Here is a 15,766-nt window from a genome sequence, read left to right on the forward strand (position 1 = left end):
TAGGGGAAAGGTTCCCCTTCCTGTGCCCCAGTTACCATCGCTGCCCTCAGAGCACAGGCGTTAACCAGGTGGAGCAGGGAGATTAGGCTAAAGATGTGACAGGGGACGTACGTTATCCCCACAAAGCCCGACGTTATCCCCACCCAGACCCCCACGTCATCCCCATGCAGAGCTGCATTCTCCAGTTCTGTTTCAAAAAGGCCTAACCTCCAGTTCTTGCACAGGTACTGGCTGCAGAAATGGGACCAATGAGGAGTAGCCTACTGTAATGCAGCGGATGAAGGTCTAACACGCTGAAAATCTTCCCCTGGGGGCTGGGCTGGGGGTGGGCATACTCACGCACAGTTATATTTATACTAAGGAGAATGAGACACATTGTCCATTCACATCCCTCACAACTTTTCAACAGTGCAACCCCAGTGACTTCAGTTTGGAGTGATGGTAAATTTGATTTATAAGGCTTAGGCCTGGCTAGGGAAGATCAAGTTTTAGTCATCTCTCAATCTAACCACAAACAATTATCCATTGCAATGGAAATTTGGAGGCAGAACCAGAGAGAAAACACCTGTTACTTCGCCGTCCAGAGTCTGATTTTTCCTGGCTCAGACTCATATGACTGAACCATATATACATATTGAGCCAAATTCAGCCCTCATGTAACAAACATGTCACTCCACTGAGTTCAAGGGATTGAATTAGGGCACAATCTGGTCCTCTTTGTTTTCACACCCAACTCGCTGATGGTGAAAGTTGAAACAGTGAAGTTCAGGGCTCAGACATCATCCATGCATGAGAAGCTGAGCGCCTACAGACCTTGGTTAAATGCAGCTCCTTTACTTGGAAAGTGCTTAACTGTCCAATAACATCTGCTGAGAAATGGCCTTTGGCTACACAACACATGCTCAGATTTATTTTCAGATTTAGTATCATAGGAAGTAGGTGTTTGTTTGTTTTTTGCTGCATTTAATATCCAGTTTAGTTTAAGAAGAAAGGGAAACACTAGACAACAGTGCACTACAATATACACCCAAACATCAGACTCAGTCCCACAGACACGGAAATAAGTGTCAATAAAAAAGCTCTGATTCAAGTAGGGATGTGTTCAACAGCAGACAACACTTTGCAGTAAGTACCCTGAGCCAGACCTGGGGTTGGCCTGCGCATGACTGCAGTCCATGGAGCGGCACAGCGTGGCAGCCAGCACTGGAGTTAGTATCTTGTTTTCAGGCTTCAAAGAACAGTTCCAAACCAGTGGGCTAGTTACACTAGCTGCAAGCCAGTGAGAACGCTGCTAAATCACTCAAGCACAAAACTAGAGTCATTACAAAAAACCCAGGTGTCACCCACATGGGACTGGAAGGTGAACCGATGCTAACAGAATCTGCAAAACATGCAACTTGCTTTCTTTGGCACATTCCCCACACACTTCAGGAATGCTGCATCTACCCTCCAACCAGCAGGAGGAAACGACCAAGAACTGAATTTAAACACAGGGGCTCAAGCTCAGTTTCTGGCTGAGGCTCTGGGGAGGTGAACAGCTCCAGACTAAGGACTGGTTTTGCAGGATTTAGAGTTTTTTTCCCCATCTTGGCTCACGGCAGGTCCAAGCCCCAGGGGTCACTAAGAAACCAGGAGAGATAGGGTTCAATGCTAGCAGTTACCAGCTATAGCAGCCTGTCTGAGCATGGGCAGTCTAGAAAAATAGTGGGGGCTGGGCAGGAGCGCAGAGTAGCCAGAATATGCTGCGGTCGCATTCTTGGTTCTGCCTCCCCTTGATGGTCTGAGAGTGAACTCGACCGGTCCGGAGGAACAGCATGCAGGAATCATTTCACAGGTGGAAAACCGGTCTATTTCTTAAAGCAAAAGAGCATCACACCCAAGACAAAACACTCATTTAAAAGTAAAAAGGGACCCTTCTCTCCCTCTTCAAGAGAAGGGACCTGCTCCTGCATCCCATCTCCTGTGGCCTGGAGAGCGGCTGTGGGTTCCAGCATCGCAGGTGCAGCATACTCCCTGGTGCACAGTACCACACCACACAGCACACACCACAATCTAAGCAGTTGAGATTTTCCACTTGTAAAACCCACCGGTCATGGGATGGGGAAAAGGCCCCTCAGAATATTTGTAAGTTTCATTAAAATTCTTTTTAAAAAGACATAAAAACGTTTCTCCAAACAGGTAAAAAAATATAAATTATTCACTGAAAAAACCCAGCAAGTCAAGTCTATAAAAACACTGTCAGCAGCAATTGTGTATAAAGCTCTTTTGTTGGCTCACGGGCCCAGCCGCCAGCAAAACACCACCAATGAGGATGAAGAATTTGCCAGGGAGTCAACTGAGGGCTAGCAAGAAAATCATCATCTGCAATTGAATACAAGTTGCTATGACAAAAACTACAGCTAGTGACCTTGGCAACAGTGACGTCCTTGGCAACGAGCGTCTATTGTAGCTTTATCCATGGACTGAGCTGGTTCCATTCCAATCTGGAATCCAACCATCACATGCTGTAAGTTTACCATGGTATGTGGTTAATAATGCCGCTCCCTGGATTTGTTCTGGAAAAAGCCCAACAATGAGACGGCACCAGCAGCAGCTGTTACAAACCCAAAGGCACTGATTGCTCTGTTAGCCTGCAAAGGAAACACAAAACATTTTTTTCCACCAAATGCATCCGATGAAGTGAGCTGTAGCTCATGAAAGCTTATGCTCTAATAAATTTGTTAGTCTCTAAGGTGCCACAAGTACTCCTTTTCTTTTTGTGAATACAGACTAACACGGCTGCTACTCTGAAACAAAACAGCCTGACGACATCACGAACATTGGGTTTTTCACACTTGAATAATCTCTCATGATGAACACAGTGGATACAAGAGATGCATGCACGAGACAGAGCAGAGCAGGCCGAATGCTGATCTCACAGGACACTGGCTTCCTGCCTGTGGGATTCAGGGACTTCCAAGTAACTACTCCTGATTTATGCAAGCATAAGATCAGAATCAGGCCCAAGACTCATGCCAGGAGGTCACTCACCTTTGAGCAAAGCAATGTCTGCTCTGCACTCAGTCCACAGACAGTACATGGGATCAAACGCTGCTCTCAGTTATGCCACTGTGAATCTGGAGTGAATTCCATTGACTTCATGGTTATCAGAATCTGGTCCACAGCTTCCCGTCCTGGGCCTGATCCAAAGCCCACTGAAGTCAGTGGGGGTCGTGATCAGGCGGCATATCGCTCGCCCTTGTGGCCAGAGGCAGGACGGGTTTAAGAAGCACATTTTCAGTTGAGTGCGCAGGGGTTTCTCTGCACAGCTCGATATCAGTGTCCCCAGTGCAAAGCCAGTAGAGGCCACGGGGTTTTAACCTCCCCCAACAAAACACACCCAGAATTCACCACAACAGGTTTAAATTGCTGGGACTTCCATATACCAGGTTTGTTCTTGACAAAACCTGCAGTTAACAAAACTCGCCCAAGTCCACGCGAGTTTCTCTGCATCAGGGAGAAAGGACCAGATTCTGCATGAGCTCCACACTGAGAAAACGTCCCCCCTCGCTTTGGGAACTCGTGGATATGCTGCTGGACAAGGGCATGCTGGGATTGCAGCTGGGGAGCAACTGCTACCCCTGGGATAATGCAGCTTTGAGCAGAGAAGAGCCTCACTCGCTGCAAACGGGGGTTCAGCCAGAGGAAGTGAGACTCCTTAGCAAGCTGTGCGGCCGGGCGAGTCCTGCAATCAAGGCAGAGCAGCTGGCCAAAGCCAGGCAAGGCTCAGCAGCTCTGCACTGGTGCTTTGCTGCCCCCAGGGAGTTTGCAGCGTGCACTGTATCCCATCCCACCAGCCCTTCCCCTCGGAGGGAGGACCTTGCTGCAAACTGAGCGAGAAAAGCCCTAGGTGGTGGCCTCTTTGCACAGAGCTTGCTGAAGGGCTGGTCAAGCTGGTGCCGTGTGGACACGGTGCAGATCCTGCAGGACACCCGGGAGGAGAGGGGTGTAGCGCGCCCTGTGCAGGAGACAGCAGCCTGCCTGCCCCATACTCAATGCAGCTGCATGCCCACAGCACCCCTACCTGCTCGGAGACCCCCTCCCCATAGCGCAGCAGCGTCACAAAGTGCTCGCAGTTGTTGCCGAGGAGGTCGTAGGACACCTCCTGGCCGATGAGGAACTCCGAGCGCCGGATGATCTCCTCCACGGGCAGCGGTGTGTAGTCGTCGTCGTACTTGTTGTTGATTCTGTATGTGTTGCTCCCCACCACGTCCTTCAGGAGCTGCATCTTCACCAGGGCCTTCCTACTGAACACAGACTTGGCACTCGCCAGTGACGATGCGGCCCCTTCCTCTGGGAAAAGCAGAGACAAGGCTGAGCTGGCCGGCCGGAGTGCAGGACAGCCACAGCACCAGCCGTCCTGCTGGCCACACTCGCTCACTCAGGGGTACTTCCCCTGGGGCCAAGGGGGGGAACCCAGAGCTTGACCCTGGGATGGCTGCCCTCTGGGGTGGGGGGAAATGAGACCAGAATCTGGCCCCTCGCGACCAGCTGGTACTCAGTCCTTCTCCGAGTTGAACGAGAATGACAAAAAGGGGCTGCCCCTAGGGGGAAGGGGCCATCCTCCTCTCGGCCCTCATGCACTGTGGAGGGCCTCTCACCTGAGCACAAGGACTGCATGAGCCACCCAGAGAAAGGGACACAGGCAGGGCTTGATTTGTGCCAGGGCTGAGCCCCGGCACCTCTGGGCCCGGCAGCTCAGACCCCTGGCACCTCCGGGCTTACCACATCAGTTATGGATAAGGCTACGATTAGTCACAGGTATTTTTAGTAGAAGTCATGGACGGGTCACGGGCAATAAACAAAAATTCACGGCCCATAACCTGTCCATGACTTGTACTATAAACACCCCTGACTAAATCTTAGGTGCTCTGGGGGGGTTCCAGGGTGCTGCAGGTGCTGGGGGAGGGGAGAGATCTGGTGCGCCACTGATGCTGCTCCAGGGGGTGGGGGAGTGGCACGGGTGGGGGGGGCTGCCCCGGACCCCACTGCTGTTGCTCGGGGGCAGGGCCGGATTAAGGTTATGAGGGGTCGAAGGCTAATGGGAGAGAAGGGCCTAAGTATGAATTACATATTGCAAAAACAATTATGAAGTCATCAAACATTTACCTACATACATATTTACATATTATTTATTTATGTCAAATTAACAAGTTTATTCTACTTTCACTACACTCAATTCTTCAAACAAACAATTTTTCCCCTAGCTTTAGCTGTGGCAAAGTCATGAATGATGTCATCATAATTCAAAGACCTGACGATTTCATTCTCAGTGCTCAAGAGGGACAAAACACTGAGAGCTCTCGAGTCATGGTGGATTGAGGACATTTCTGACCCTTGTGAGAAGAGATGGAACAATCTCCACTACAGCTAGTGATCATTAGTGACAAATACAGCCGTAAGGCAGTTTCAACATTCGGGAAACATTCAATCTCTTTGGGTTCAGTGATAACTCAGTACATCCAAATAGATTTGCTTTCGTCATCTTTTCTCTCTCTCTCTCTGAGAGTGGTGTGATGTGAATTCAACAAACTGGAGAAACTCTTTAGTAAAATCTACTGGGACATTGACTGGGAACTTCTGACACAGACATTTGATACCTTCACTGACTTCAGAACTTGAAATGTTAGGCGAAAAATGTGTCTGTACACGAAAGGTTTTGTCAATATTTTCATAAGCCTCGGTCCAATATTCTAATGAACTCTTCAGTTTGTCGATGATTGTGATGAAGGTATTAACTCTGGAGGCCTCCTTGTCACTGAATGAGTGGGCAGTTGCATCGTCGCATGTCTTCTGTCTTTTCCGGCATTTGGCTGACTTAAACTCATGGTTAGCAGTCCTTGCAGCTCCCTGAATTTCATACTCCATCAAAACTATCCTGCATTTGTTGAAGAACAGTTTCAAGACTTAGATTTACAGCAATGGAAAGGTCAATCTGAGCACTTTGCAAGCTTAGACTGCACTGCTGAATGGCTGAAGTGTATAATTCCAGACCTCACACAAAATATCAATTTCCAAAGTGTGCATTGCATCACTCAGGATCTTTGCATCTTTTCTTGTTGCTGATTTTTGAGATTCATCATCCTTGATGCTCTCTAGCGTTTCAAGGATGTTGGGGTATCCCAGAACAGCTGCAGTCACAGCTTCAGTGCTGGCATTCCACCATGTCCCTGAGAATGATTTGGGCACTGGGCATCCCTTTTGTAGCGAATCTCTAAGAATTGTCCAATGACTGGTTGATGCAGAGAAATGATTGTAAAATTCTTGTCAAATCCAAAAAAAGAAACTGCTTCAATACAACAATCCACGGCAGACTGGCCAGCAAGGGTGAGTGAGTGTGCAGCACATGGTATGTAATCAACCAAAGCATTGCGCTCTTTTAGCTTTGCCTGCATCCCTGAATATTTGCCACTCATATTGCTTGTATTGTCATAGGTTTGGTCACAACAAAGGCTGATGTTAATCCCATTTTCGGTGAGGAAATCGAGTAGGTACGAGGCAAGTTTCTCCCCTGTGTAGCTGATGATGTTTATGAAGGTCACGAAACGTTCAACTGCTCTGCTAGGTAGCACGTAACGCAAGATGACAGTCAGCTGATAGACATGTGACACATCCATCTGTTGAGTCATGTGATGTTTCACTCCATATTCTATATGCTTATGATGTGAATATGACATAATTGAGATGTACTTTATGCAAGATGAGTCTTGTAAGATCATTGGAAAGATTATAATTTACTGAATGTAATTATCCAATCTGTATGCCTGTATCATTTCTATATCTGAAGTTAGGAATATTGACTATTATCTGTATTTCAACTATGCTACTTTGGGTGACGCCCACTGCTAACACTTCAGGTACAACAACAGAAAAGCCAGTCAGGGTGGATGACCCATCAGCAAGGACAATGGGCTGTGAAAAGCTTGGCCTTCCTGCAAACGCTCCATACTGCCACTGACTCATGGACACTGTGATACTACAGAGTCAGGTGGTCTTGTCACCTAATACTAAAACATTACCTGGGACTTCTTGTAACTTCCCACTGGTAGGGAAGGGGGGATCAAGTTTGGAAAACAAAGGATTTCCGCCTTATGTAAATCCTATTTAAGGGTGGGGAGGAAGGCAAACAGGACTCCTCCCTCTCCATGGCCTGTCTGCCCAAGAAGAAAGACTGTGAAAGCCACCTGAATGGAAGGCACGGGAGAGTCCAGACTGAGATAGGGTCCAATCTGAAAAAGAATATAACTGGAACTCTGAACCACAGAAACTTTGCAACCTGCCTAAAATAACATTTAGGGTGAGAATTTACATTTTGTAACCTGTTTCTAAAGTATATTGAGCTTGGCTTGCGTATTTTGCTTTATTTGATCAGTAATCTGCTTTGTTCTGTCTGTCATCTCTTATATTCACTTAAAATTCACCTTTTGCAGTTAATAAAATTTGTTTTGTTTATTAATATAACCCCGTTTATGTAATTTCGAACTCAGGGGGCAAGAAATTGTGCGTATCTCCCTCCACATTGAGGGAGGGGGCGAATTTCATAAAACCTTTGGGTTTGTACCCCTTAAAGGGAGTGGGCACCAGAGTATTGGGGCAAGCCCCTAAGGCTGAATCATTCCAGAGCAGATCCCTGTCTCTCTGTGCAGCTGGGTGTGGCCCTGCCTTTGTGCTTGGCAGGAAGAGGCTTGTGAGCCGAGCCCAGCAAGGCCGGGCAAAGGGGACCCAGGCTGGCAGAAGAGGTTGACTCAGTGGCATCCCAGCACATCCGGTGACATCACAAAGGGCTCAAACCTGTCACACGTCGACGGACATTGAAAAAAAATCCCACATCTTTGATCTCATCTACAATGGCTGAGAGCGTCGTCTTTCCCAGCAGTGCAATGAATTAATCACAAATAGTCTTTGATAGATGTGATGAACGGCCTTTTCCACGATCTGCATGTTCATTGATGTACTGAGCTAAGAAAGGGTGGAACTTAGCGATTAGCTCTAGAACACCAAGGTAATTGCCATTGTGTTTCGATCCAACAATCTCATCCGAGCCACGGAATGGCAGACCACATTCAGCAAGAAAAACTATGGTTTCAACTACGTGTCTGAGAATGTTCTTCCAAAAACTGGTTTTCCATTTGGGTATCCATTCTGCCACTAACTTTCTTTGGGGCATGGTAGCTGCTAACGGACAATGTATGCTGCTCACTCATTGCATGACTGGTAACGTATGCAATATTCTTCCAATCCCTGAAGCCTTCGCAGAACATTCCCCATTTTTTGGTATCAGAAAACAGGTGGCAATAAAAACACTTCACTTCTGAGAAGGCGAATAGATGAGCCATTCTCGCTTGCCAGTCTGTTTGTTAGGCTTCCCATATTCAAACATTGATTTGGTCAGATAACGATTCTGATTGGTGTACTCTCGCTTTGTCAATGAAAAGTCAGCAGCTAGACTGTGGCATTTCTGTGGGCCCTTCTCAGTCCAATGTGCCATGAGCTCTTGAGAAGTAGTGTCCCACTCGCCTGGATCGCTGCAGAAGGGTGTGTTTGTATTATGATCACTGGGAAAGTCTTCAGAGGGGTGGGGTGAGACTTCAGCCAGAGAAGTCACAGGAGGCTGTTCCTTTTCATCAGGGGCAGGCATGGCAGGTTCACTTGGGCTGGTATTCACCTGGACCCCCCACCACCAGACTGAGTAGGAGAGAAAAGCATTAGGAGAGAAGGAGTTCCTTCCCGCACTGCGTCTTGTCTCTGCCGTCTTTCTTCAGCCCCCTTCAATTTCTGCCGTCCTCCTTTCCTCAGCATGGTTTCTGTTGGCCAGTGTAGGTCTACTGTGTACAAAGTTCAGTATTGTTTGGGCCCACAAACATTTCCTTAGCCCACAAAGACAAAATCACAACCACCATCCATTGAATTCACAATCTGGATGGATTCATTTGTACAAAGCAATATCTAAAGAGACAAAAAATATCTGAGGGCCCCGCTATCGTCGCTCAGATGTTACTTCAATATGGAAAGGAGGGCTACAGTAGGGCCTAAAAATAGAGGGCCTACGGCTACAGCCTTATTAGCCTATGGGTTAATCTGGCCCTGCTTGGGGGGAGGGGGTGGCCCGGGGCCCCGCCACCGCTGCTCTGGAGGGGGCGGAGCCCACAATCCTGCTGCTGCTGCTCCGGAGGGGGGGTGGGGGGCGGCGCCACTACTACTCGGGGGGGGTGACCCGGGGCCCTACCGCTGCTGCCCTGGGGGTGGGGGGTGGCTGGGGCTCCATCACTGCTGCTGTCCGACCACTGCTCCAGAGCAGTGTCCGGGACCAGCTGCCTGTGGCCGCCCAAGCAGCGGGAGGTGCAGCTGGCCCCGGGGCCGCCACACCGGCTGCTGCAGAAATCACAGAGGTTCCAGACAGTCCCAGAATCTGTGACCTAGGGGAACGACTCGCAGCCCTTAGTTCTGAATAAAAAAATGGCCTGAGCCCCGGTACCTCTTTCATTGGACACGTGATCCCTTGGCACCAGCCAGCGGCGCTGGAGAGACCCTCTCAAGGGGTATTGGGAGCCCAGCCATGCCCCGGCTGCTGAGAGCATGCTGAGGCACAGAGCCTCCCGCAGGGCAGCTCTGCTCTACCTCTACCATGGGACAGCACCTGTAGGGCAGTGAGTCCCAGGACGGCCACTCCCACCTCCCAGATCCCGCTGACCCAGGTGAACTGAGCAGCCACACCCCGTTTACAGCCTGGGGCACGGCCATTCACCCAGCATCTCAGGGCCCCATTGTGAATGTCACCGGAGTCCCCATGCCCCAGGAAGCGTTACGATTTTAAAGAGGTGAAGTTAAGTGATGTGCCTGAGGTCACCCAGTGGCCAGTAGCAGAACTAGGAACATCCGTAACACCAGCCACTGGGCCCCACTTCCTGCCCTCAGTCCCATCTGTATCACAGTCCTGTACAAGACAACCAAAGCCACCTGCTATTCCCAACTCACAGCCCTTTCTGAGGGACAGACCAGGCCAGGACTGCCAGAGCGCACACCCTCTGCCCCTTTTATCCGAGAGCCGCGGCATTCACCCTGCATGTGCGCAGCCACTCTGGCTGGCCAGGAAACGGCTCCTCCCCCCCAATGAATCAACGTGAGGCAGCTCTTACCGACAGGTGCCACATTGATGATGTACCCATCCCCCAGATACAGAGCCCAGTGCTGATAAGCCGGCCGGAAAATCTCGATCAGGTCCCCGGGCTGGGGGTTGCCCGGATATGCCAGACTGAAGCTGTCATTAGCCGCCATCTGCAATGGGACGGACAGAGACACCAACTCTGAACGTGTCCCTCCCTGTTCCGCTCAACACGCACAATGCAGGAGGGGTCTGGAGTGGTCTAACCACTTAGGCAGGTACCAGGAGACAGTGGAGGAACAGAACATTTAGACTGAGAGTTAGCATAAATTCCTGACAAGGTGCAACATACTTACAAAGCATGCGACTTTCTTTCCTCCGGTGGCTGGAGGGTAACAGCCTGCTACTGCTACCAGCTCATACAACTGTTCCTTTGGCTCTGGTGGCAACGAGCTCGTGCTTTGGTCTGGGATGCAAACCCTGCCGGGGGCCGTTGCCAGGGCAATCCCTCCCCTCACCGCTGGGACAATTTGAATTGGACAAGGCACTATTGACCTGCTGGGGGAAGAAGTCACTGCAGCAGGGGATGGGCTAGAGGAGATGCCATCCAGGGCCTTTTCCATCTCAAGCTTCTATACTCCTGGGGGAATTCTGCACCAAAAAATTAAAAATTCTGTGCACAATATTTTAAAATTCTGCAAAATTCTGCATATTTTATTTGTCAAAATAATGCAATATAATCATGCCAGTTTCAATTATTTTGGTAATTTATTTAAACTACAATACAATGGATGAAGAATTGGAGTGGGGCGCATTGGAGGAAATCCCCAAACTTCCTTTGTTTAATAGTAGCTCGGTTTGACCCTTTATTTCCAGTTATTAGGCAACAAATATATGCAGCCATATGCTCAGTGTTACATCACAGGCAAGTGAAGAGCAAGTGAGGGATGGAGAATCAAACTCTCAGTTTATATTGGCTACTGACCATCTCCAAAAAGGTCAGCACCAAACAGTTCCTGGAGCACATTTTGATAGGAATTTTTTTCACTCCAAAAATTTAGACCAGTTCTAATCTCTAAAACACCGTAAGCATTTCTAAAGCCATGATGTCCTTTACACCACTCTGGCAGTGTAAAGGAGCCTTAAAACTTTTACACCTGTTTTATATTCCTGGGGGAATTCACAAAGACAATGGGAACAATTCACTGAGCAGGCAGGCTGCTACTTTCTGCTCTGCCCCACGTCTACTTCCTAAGAAACACCCCCAAACCCTCCTCTCCATGCCGAGCGTGTTGTGATAGCGAGCAAGAGGAACAGAGCGTCTCTCTCTCTCACGCACGACTGCACAGCCCCCCACCCACACCCCATCCCAGCAGTGATTTATGTCTCTACCAGCTGCTCCAGGCGCCCGAACCAACCTGCCTGCGCTGCCAGGGAGAGGTGCATGATCACTCTTGCGGGCTTCCCTTTGCTTCCCCACAGAAAAATGACTTAATAGAATAGGATCATAGAATATCAGGGTTGGAAGGGACCTCAGAAGGTCATCTAGTCCAACCCCCTGCTCAAAGCAGGACCAATCCCCAACTAAATCATCTGACTTCTGATAGGGAAGCAAAGAAATCTGCGGGCGACATGAATTCTGCACATGTGCGGTGATGTGGAATTCCCCCAAGAGTAGCTTCTACCACTAAGTGGCTGCAGGCCAGATTCTCCCTCCTCTCACATGGGAAGCTCTGTGAGGTTACAGGTGCCAGCTAGTGGCCCCCAACCACCAGGCTAGAGTTATTCCTTCCCTCCCTCAATATTTAATGTATCCACAATGTAATGGCTTCATCAGGAGGCACTGAAAGAGCCCACCCCAGCACACTATAGCCAGGCAGTTAGGGCACCCCGCAGGGGTGTGGCCCAGCCCTGAACCCACATCTCCCGCATCCTAGCCACGTGCCCTGAACAATGAGCTACTGGCTGCTCTGGTGTCGCTCTCAATTTCACCCTGAACCTGAGAGGAGGAACTTGGAACTTCCCAAGGAACTTGTCCTTGAAACCAATTCACTGCCATGAAAAATTTCAGTTTTGACAAATCCGTGTTTTCCAACAAAAGAAAGTTGCGTTGAAAAACTGCAAACCTGCTCAAGTCCCTCCATGAGAATCTCCGGTGTTATTTAAAAGAAAAAGTAAGTTTTAGCCCTCATGATTGCAGAGAAAAGCTGGAAAATGTGGCCCTGAAACACTCCAAACTCAGAAGGCAAATAAAAAAACCTTAACATTATTTTATTTTTAACCTATCATGATTCTTAAGCCAGTTTCAGGATTGTGTGGGACCAGGTACATCACGCCATCATTTGGGGTTGGTGAGATTGCGAGCAGGATGAAGAGAATAACAACACCTACTGCCCACCAAGCATTGTTCATCTGTGGATCTCAAAGCACTTTACAAAGCAGGTCAATGTCATTATCCCCATTTCACAGATCGAGAAACTCAGGCACAGAGACGTGAGGATTTCCACTGCAGCCTGATGGATTTGGAGTTGGGAAACTTCAATTACAATGGACTAAATGGAGAGAAGTGAGCAGCAGTAGAAGAATGTCTCAAACTGAAACGTAAGCTCTACAGGGTGGTAATTAGGCCTGTACTGGTGCTTGGCTCCGAATGCTGGGCATTGGGGAAGAATCAGGGGCAGATCTTGAAGAGAGTGGAAATGAAAGAGTTGCATGGATGCCTGGAGCTACACTGATGGACCACGTTCAGAATGAACAAATCAGGGGAAGTGGGAAGATGGCACCAACTACAGAAAGGCTGAGGAAATCCAGGCTTAGGTGGCTTTGGGCACATGCCGAAAACAGGGTTACATTTAGGAATGGAGGGTCAGAGAAGGGTTGGAAGACACAGCATTAGATGGATGGATGTCATGGGCCAGGATCTGATTAGCCGTGGAGTTCCTGAGGAATTGCTCCAAGGCAGACTGGAATGGGGGAGCAAAAGGACTCGAAGAGGCCAGCCAGGACCGGTGGGACTAAGGCTAGAAGAGGAGGAATTCAAACCCAGAACAAGCCTGAGTAATAGCAGTGCGGTCTCCACATATATCCAAATGGCAATGCCCGTTGGATCTGTTTTGCTCGCTGAAACAAGGAGGTCAAATTCTCCAGGCTCAGCTTTGCAAATGTTTCTGCAGAACAATTATTCAAATCCATTTTGTGGGGCTTTTCCTTCTGTTTTGACACAAATCATTTCAGAAAAGCTGCGCCTCCTGGCTGCGTTGAGAAGCAGGCCTCACGGGGGAGAGCAGCTCTGGCAGTTACAGGAGCAATAAGGGTGGTCTTGCTAATCAGCCTAATTTCCCCTTCCTTAATATTTTGCCATGACTGTTTACCACCTTGTTTAGCAGCCTGCTGAATAATCCACGGCCCCCCCTCAGCAATCGCATAATCCTCTCTGGGCTTCCCAGGTACTGCGGTGACGGCCACCAGGATAAAACAGTAACTCTGGTGGAGAAGACCCACATTCAGCACGTTTGGTCTTTACTCTTCACTCCCTCCTGCCCCCCTTGGCTCACAAGTGCTGCTCTTCTCTTTGCCTGCAGTGACTGCCCATGGTGCTCAGTGCCCATGCCATGCAACGCCCATGCCATGCAGCACCCACGCCACGCAGTGCCCAAGGTGCTCAGCACCCATGCCATGCAGCACCCACAGTGCTCAGCACCCACACCATGCAGTACCCACTCCACGCAGTGCCCATGGTGCTCAGCACCCATGCCACCCAGCACCCATGCCACCCAGTACTCAGCACCCATGCTTTGCAGTGCCCATGGTGCTCGGCACCCACGCCACCCAGCACACAGTGCTCAGCACCCAATACTCAGCACCCATGCCATGCAGTGTCCATGGTGCTCAGTAACCACGCCACCCAGTACTCAGCACCCATGCTTTGCAGTGCCCATGGTGCTCAGTAACCACGCCACCCAGCACCCAGTGCTCAGCACCCACGCCACACAGCACCTACTCCATGCAGTGCCTATGGTGCTCAGCACCCATGCCACCCAGCACCCATGCCACCCAGTACTCAGCACCCACGCCACGCAGTGCCCATGGTGCTCAGCACCCACGCCACCCAGCACACAGTGCTCAGCACCCACGCTACCCAGCACCCACACCACGCAGTGCCCATGGTGCTCAGCACCCACGCCACCCAGCACACAGTGCTCAGCACCCAATACTCAGCTCCCACGCCATGCAGTGCCCATGGTGCTCAGTAACCATGCCACCCAGTACTCAGCACCCATGCTTTGCAGTGCCCATGGTGCTCAGTAACCCGCCACCCAGCACCCAGTGCTCAGCACCCACGCCACACAGCACCTACTCCACGCAGTGCCTATGGTGCTCAGCACCCATGCCACCCAGCACCCATGCCACCCAGTACTCAGCACCCACGCCACACAGTGCCCATGGTGCTCAGCACCCACGCCACCCAGCACACAGTGCTCAGCACCCACGCTACCCAGCACCCACACCACGCAGTGCCCATGGTGCTCAGCACCCACGCCACCCAGCACACAGTGCTCAGCACCCAATACTCAGCACCCACGCCATGCAGTGCCCATGGTGCTCAGTAACCACGCCACCCAGTACTCAGCACCCATTCTTTGCAGTGCCCATGGTGCTCAGTAACCACGCCACCCAGCACCCAGTGCTCAGCACCCACGCCACACAGCACCTACTCCACGCAGTGCCTATGGTGCTCAGCACCTATGCCACCCAGCACCCATGCCACCCAGTACTCAGCACCCATGCCACACAGTGCCCATGGTGCTCAGCACCCACGCCACCCAGCACACAGTGCTCAGCACCCACGCTACCCAGCACCCACGCCACGCAGTGCCCATGGTGCTCAGCACCCACGCCACCCAGCACCTGTAGCGATCAGCACCCTGACCACCCTGTCCTGCCTTAGCCCCGGGCCGCTGGAGAATCATTCACAGCAGCCACCAAGGCACCAATTGTCAAGGGCCGGGGCTGTCACAACACCCCCCTCTCCTCCCCCAGGCAAAGCACGGGCGCGGGGCGACTGTTCTCAGGGACACCGGGGCAGGACCTTCCCCAAACAGACCCCGTCCGCCTGGGGCCGGGGAACTTACCCGGGGGAGGCGCTGCTGGAATGGTGCCAAGAGCAGCTGGGGCGGACACGTGAGCGGCCCCGGGCTCCGGTCCCAGCCCCGACACGTGTGTGACCCGGAGAGCTCCCGAGTCAGCCCCGGCCCGGCCCGGCCCGCCGCAGCCGCTGCGGCTGGTGACAGGGACACAGGCTCGCACACACACACACACAGGCTCACACACACACACACACACACACAGGCTCACACACACACAGGCTCGCACACACACACACACACACAGGCTCACACACACACACACACACACAGGCTCACACACACACACAGGCCCGCCTCACACACACACACACACACAGGCTCGCACACACACACACACACACAGGCTCACACACACACACACAGGCTCGCACACACACACACACACAGGCTCGCACACACACAGGCTCGCACACACACACACACACACAGGCTCACACACACACAGGCTCGCACACACGCACAAGCTGCCATCACTCAC

The 15,766-nt window shown here is 50.9% G+C and overlaps 1 protein-coding gene across 1 annotated transcript; it reads right to left on the reverse strand.

Moving 5' to 3' along the window:
- Window positions 1-905: 905 nt before the first annotated feature.
- PLAAT1 (phospholipase A and acyltransferase 1) lies at window positions 906-15,454 on the reverse strand. The gene is made up of 4 exons (XM_038416857.2): window positions 15,274-15,454; window positions 10,176-10,314; window positions 4,064-4,332; window positions 906-2,630 (listed from the first exon to the last, which is right to left on the reverse strand). Exons 2-4 carry the CDS (start codon window positions 10,312-10,314, stop codon window positions 2,529-2,531), a joined length of 510 nt encoding a protein of 169 aa, XP_038272785.1. The 5' UTR covers window positions 15,274-15,454; the 3' UTR covers window positions 906-2,528.
- Window positions 15,455-15,766: the final 312 nt, after the last annotated feature.

Source organism: Dermochelys coriacea, chromosome 9, assembly GCF_009764565.3.
Source record: "Dermochelys coriacea isolate rDerCor1 chromosome 9, rDerCor1.pri.v4, whole genome shotgun sequence".
Classification (NCBI taxonomy): domain Eukaryota; kingdom Metazoa; phylum Chordata; order Testudines; family Dermochelyidae; genus Dermochelys; species Dermochelys coriacea.

What these genes read in the sequence shown, in the direction of transcription:
- PLAAT1 (XM_038416857.2), bottom strand. Translation starts at nt 10,314, where the DNA reads ATGGCGGCTAATGACAGCTTCAGTCTGGCATATCCGGGCAACCCCCAG. An exon ending in CATCAATGTGGCACCTGTCG is followed by an intron (nt 4,333 to 10,175) that starts GTAAGAGCTGCC and finishes TGCTTTTCCCAG; the next exon opens with AGGAAGGGGCCGCATCGTCA. An exon ending in GGGAGGGGGTCTCCGAGCAG is followed by an intron (nt 2,631 to 4,063) that starts GTAGGGGTGCTG and finishes TTTCCTTTGCAG; the next exon opens with GCTAACAGAGCAATCAGTGC.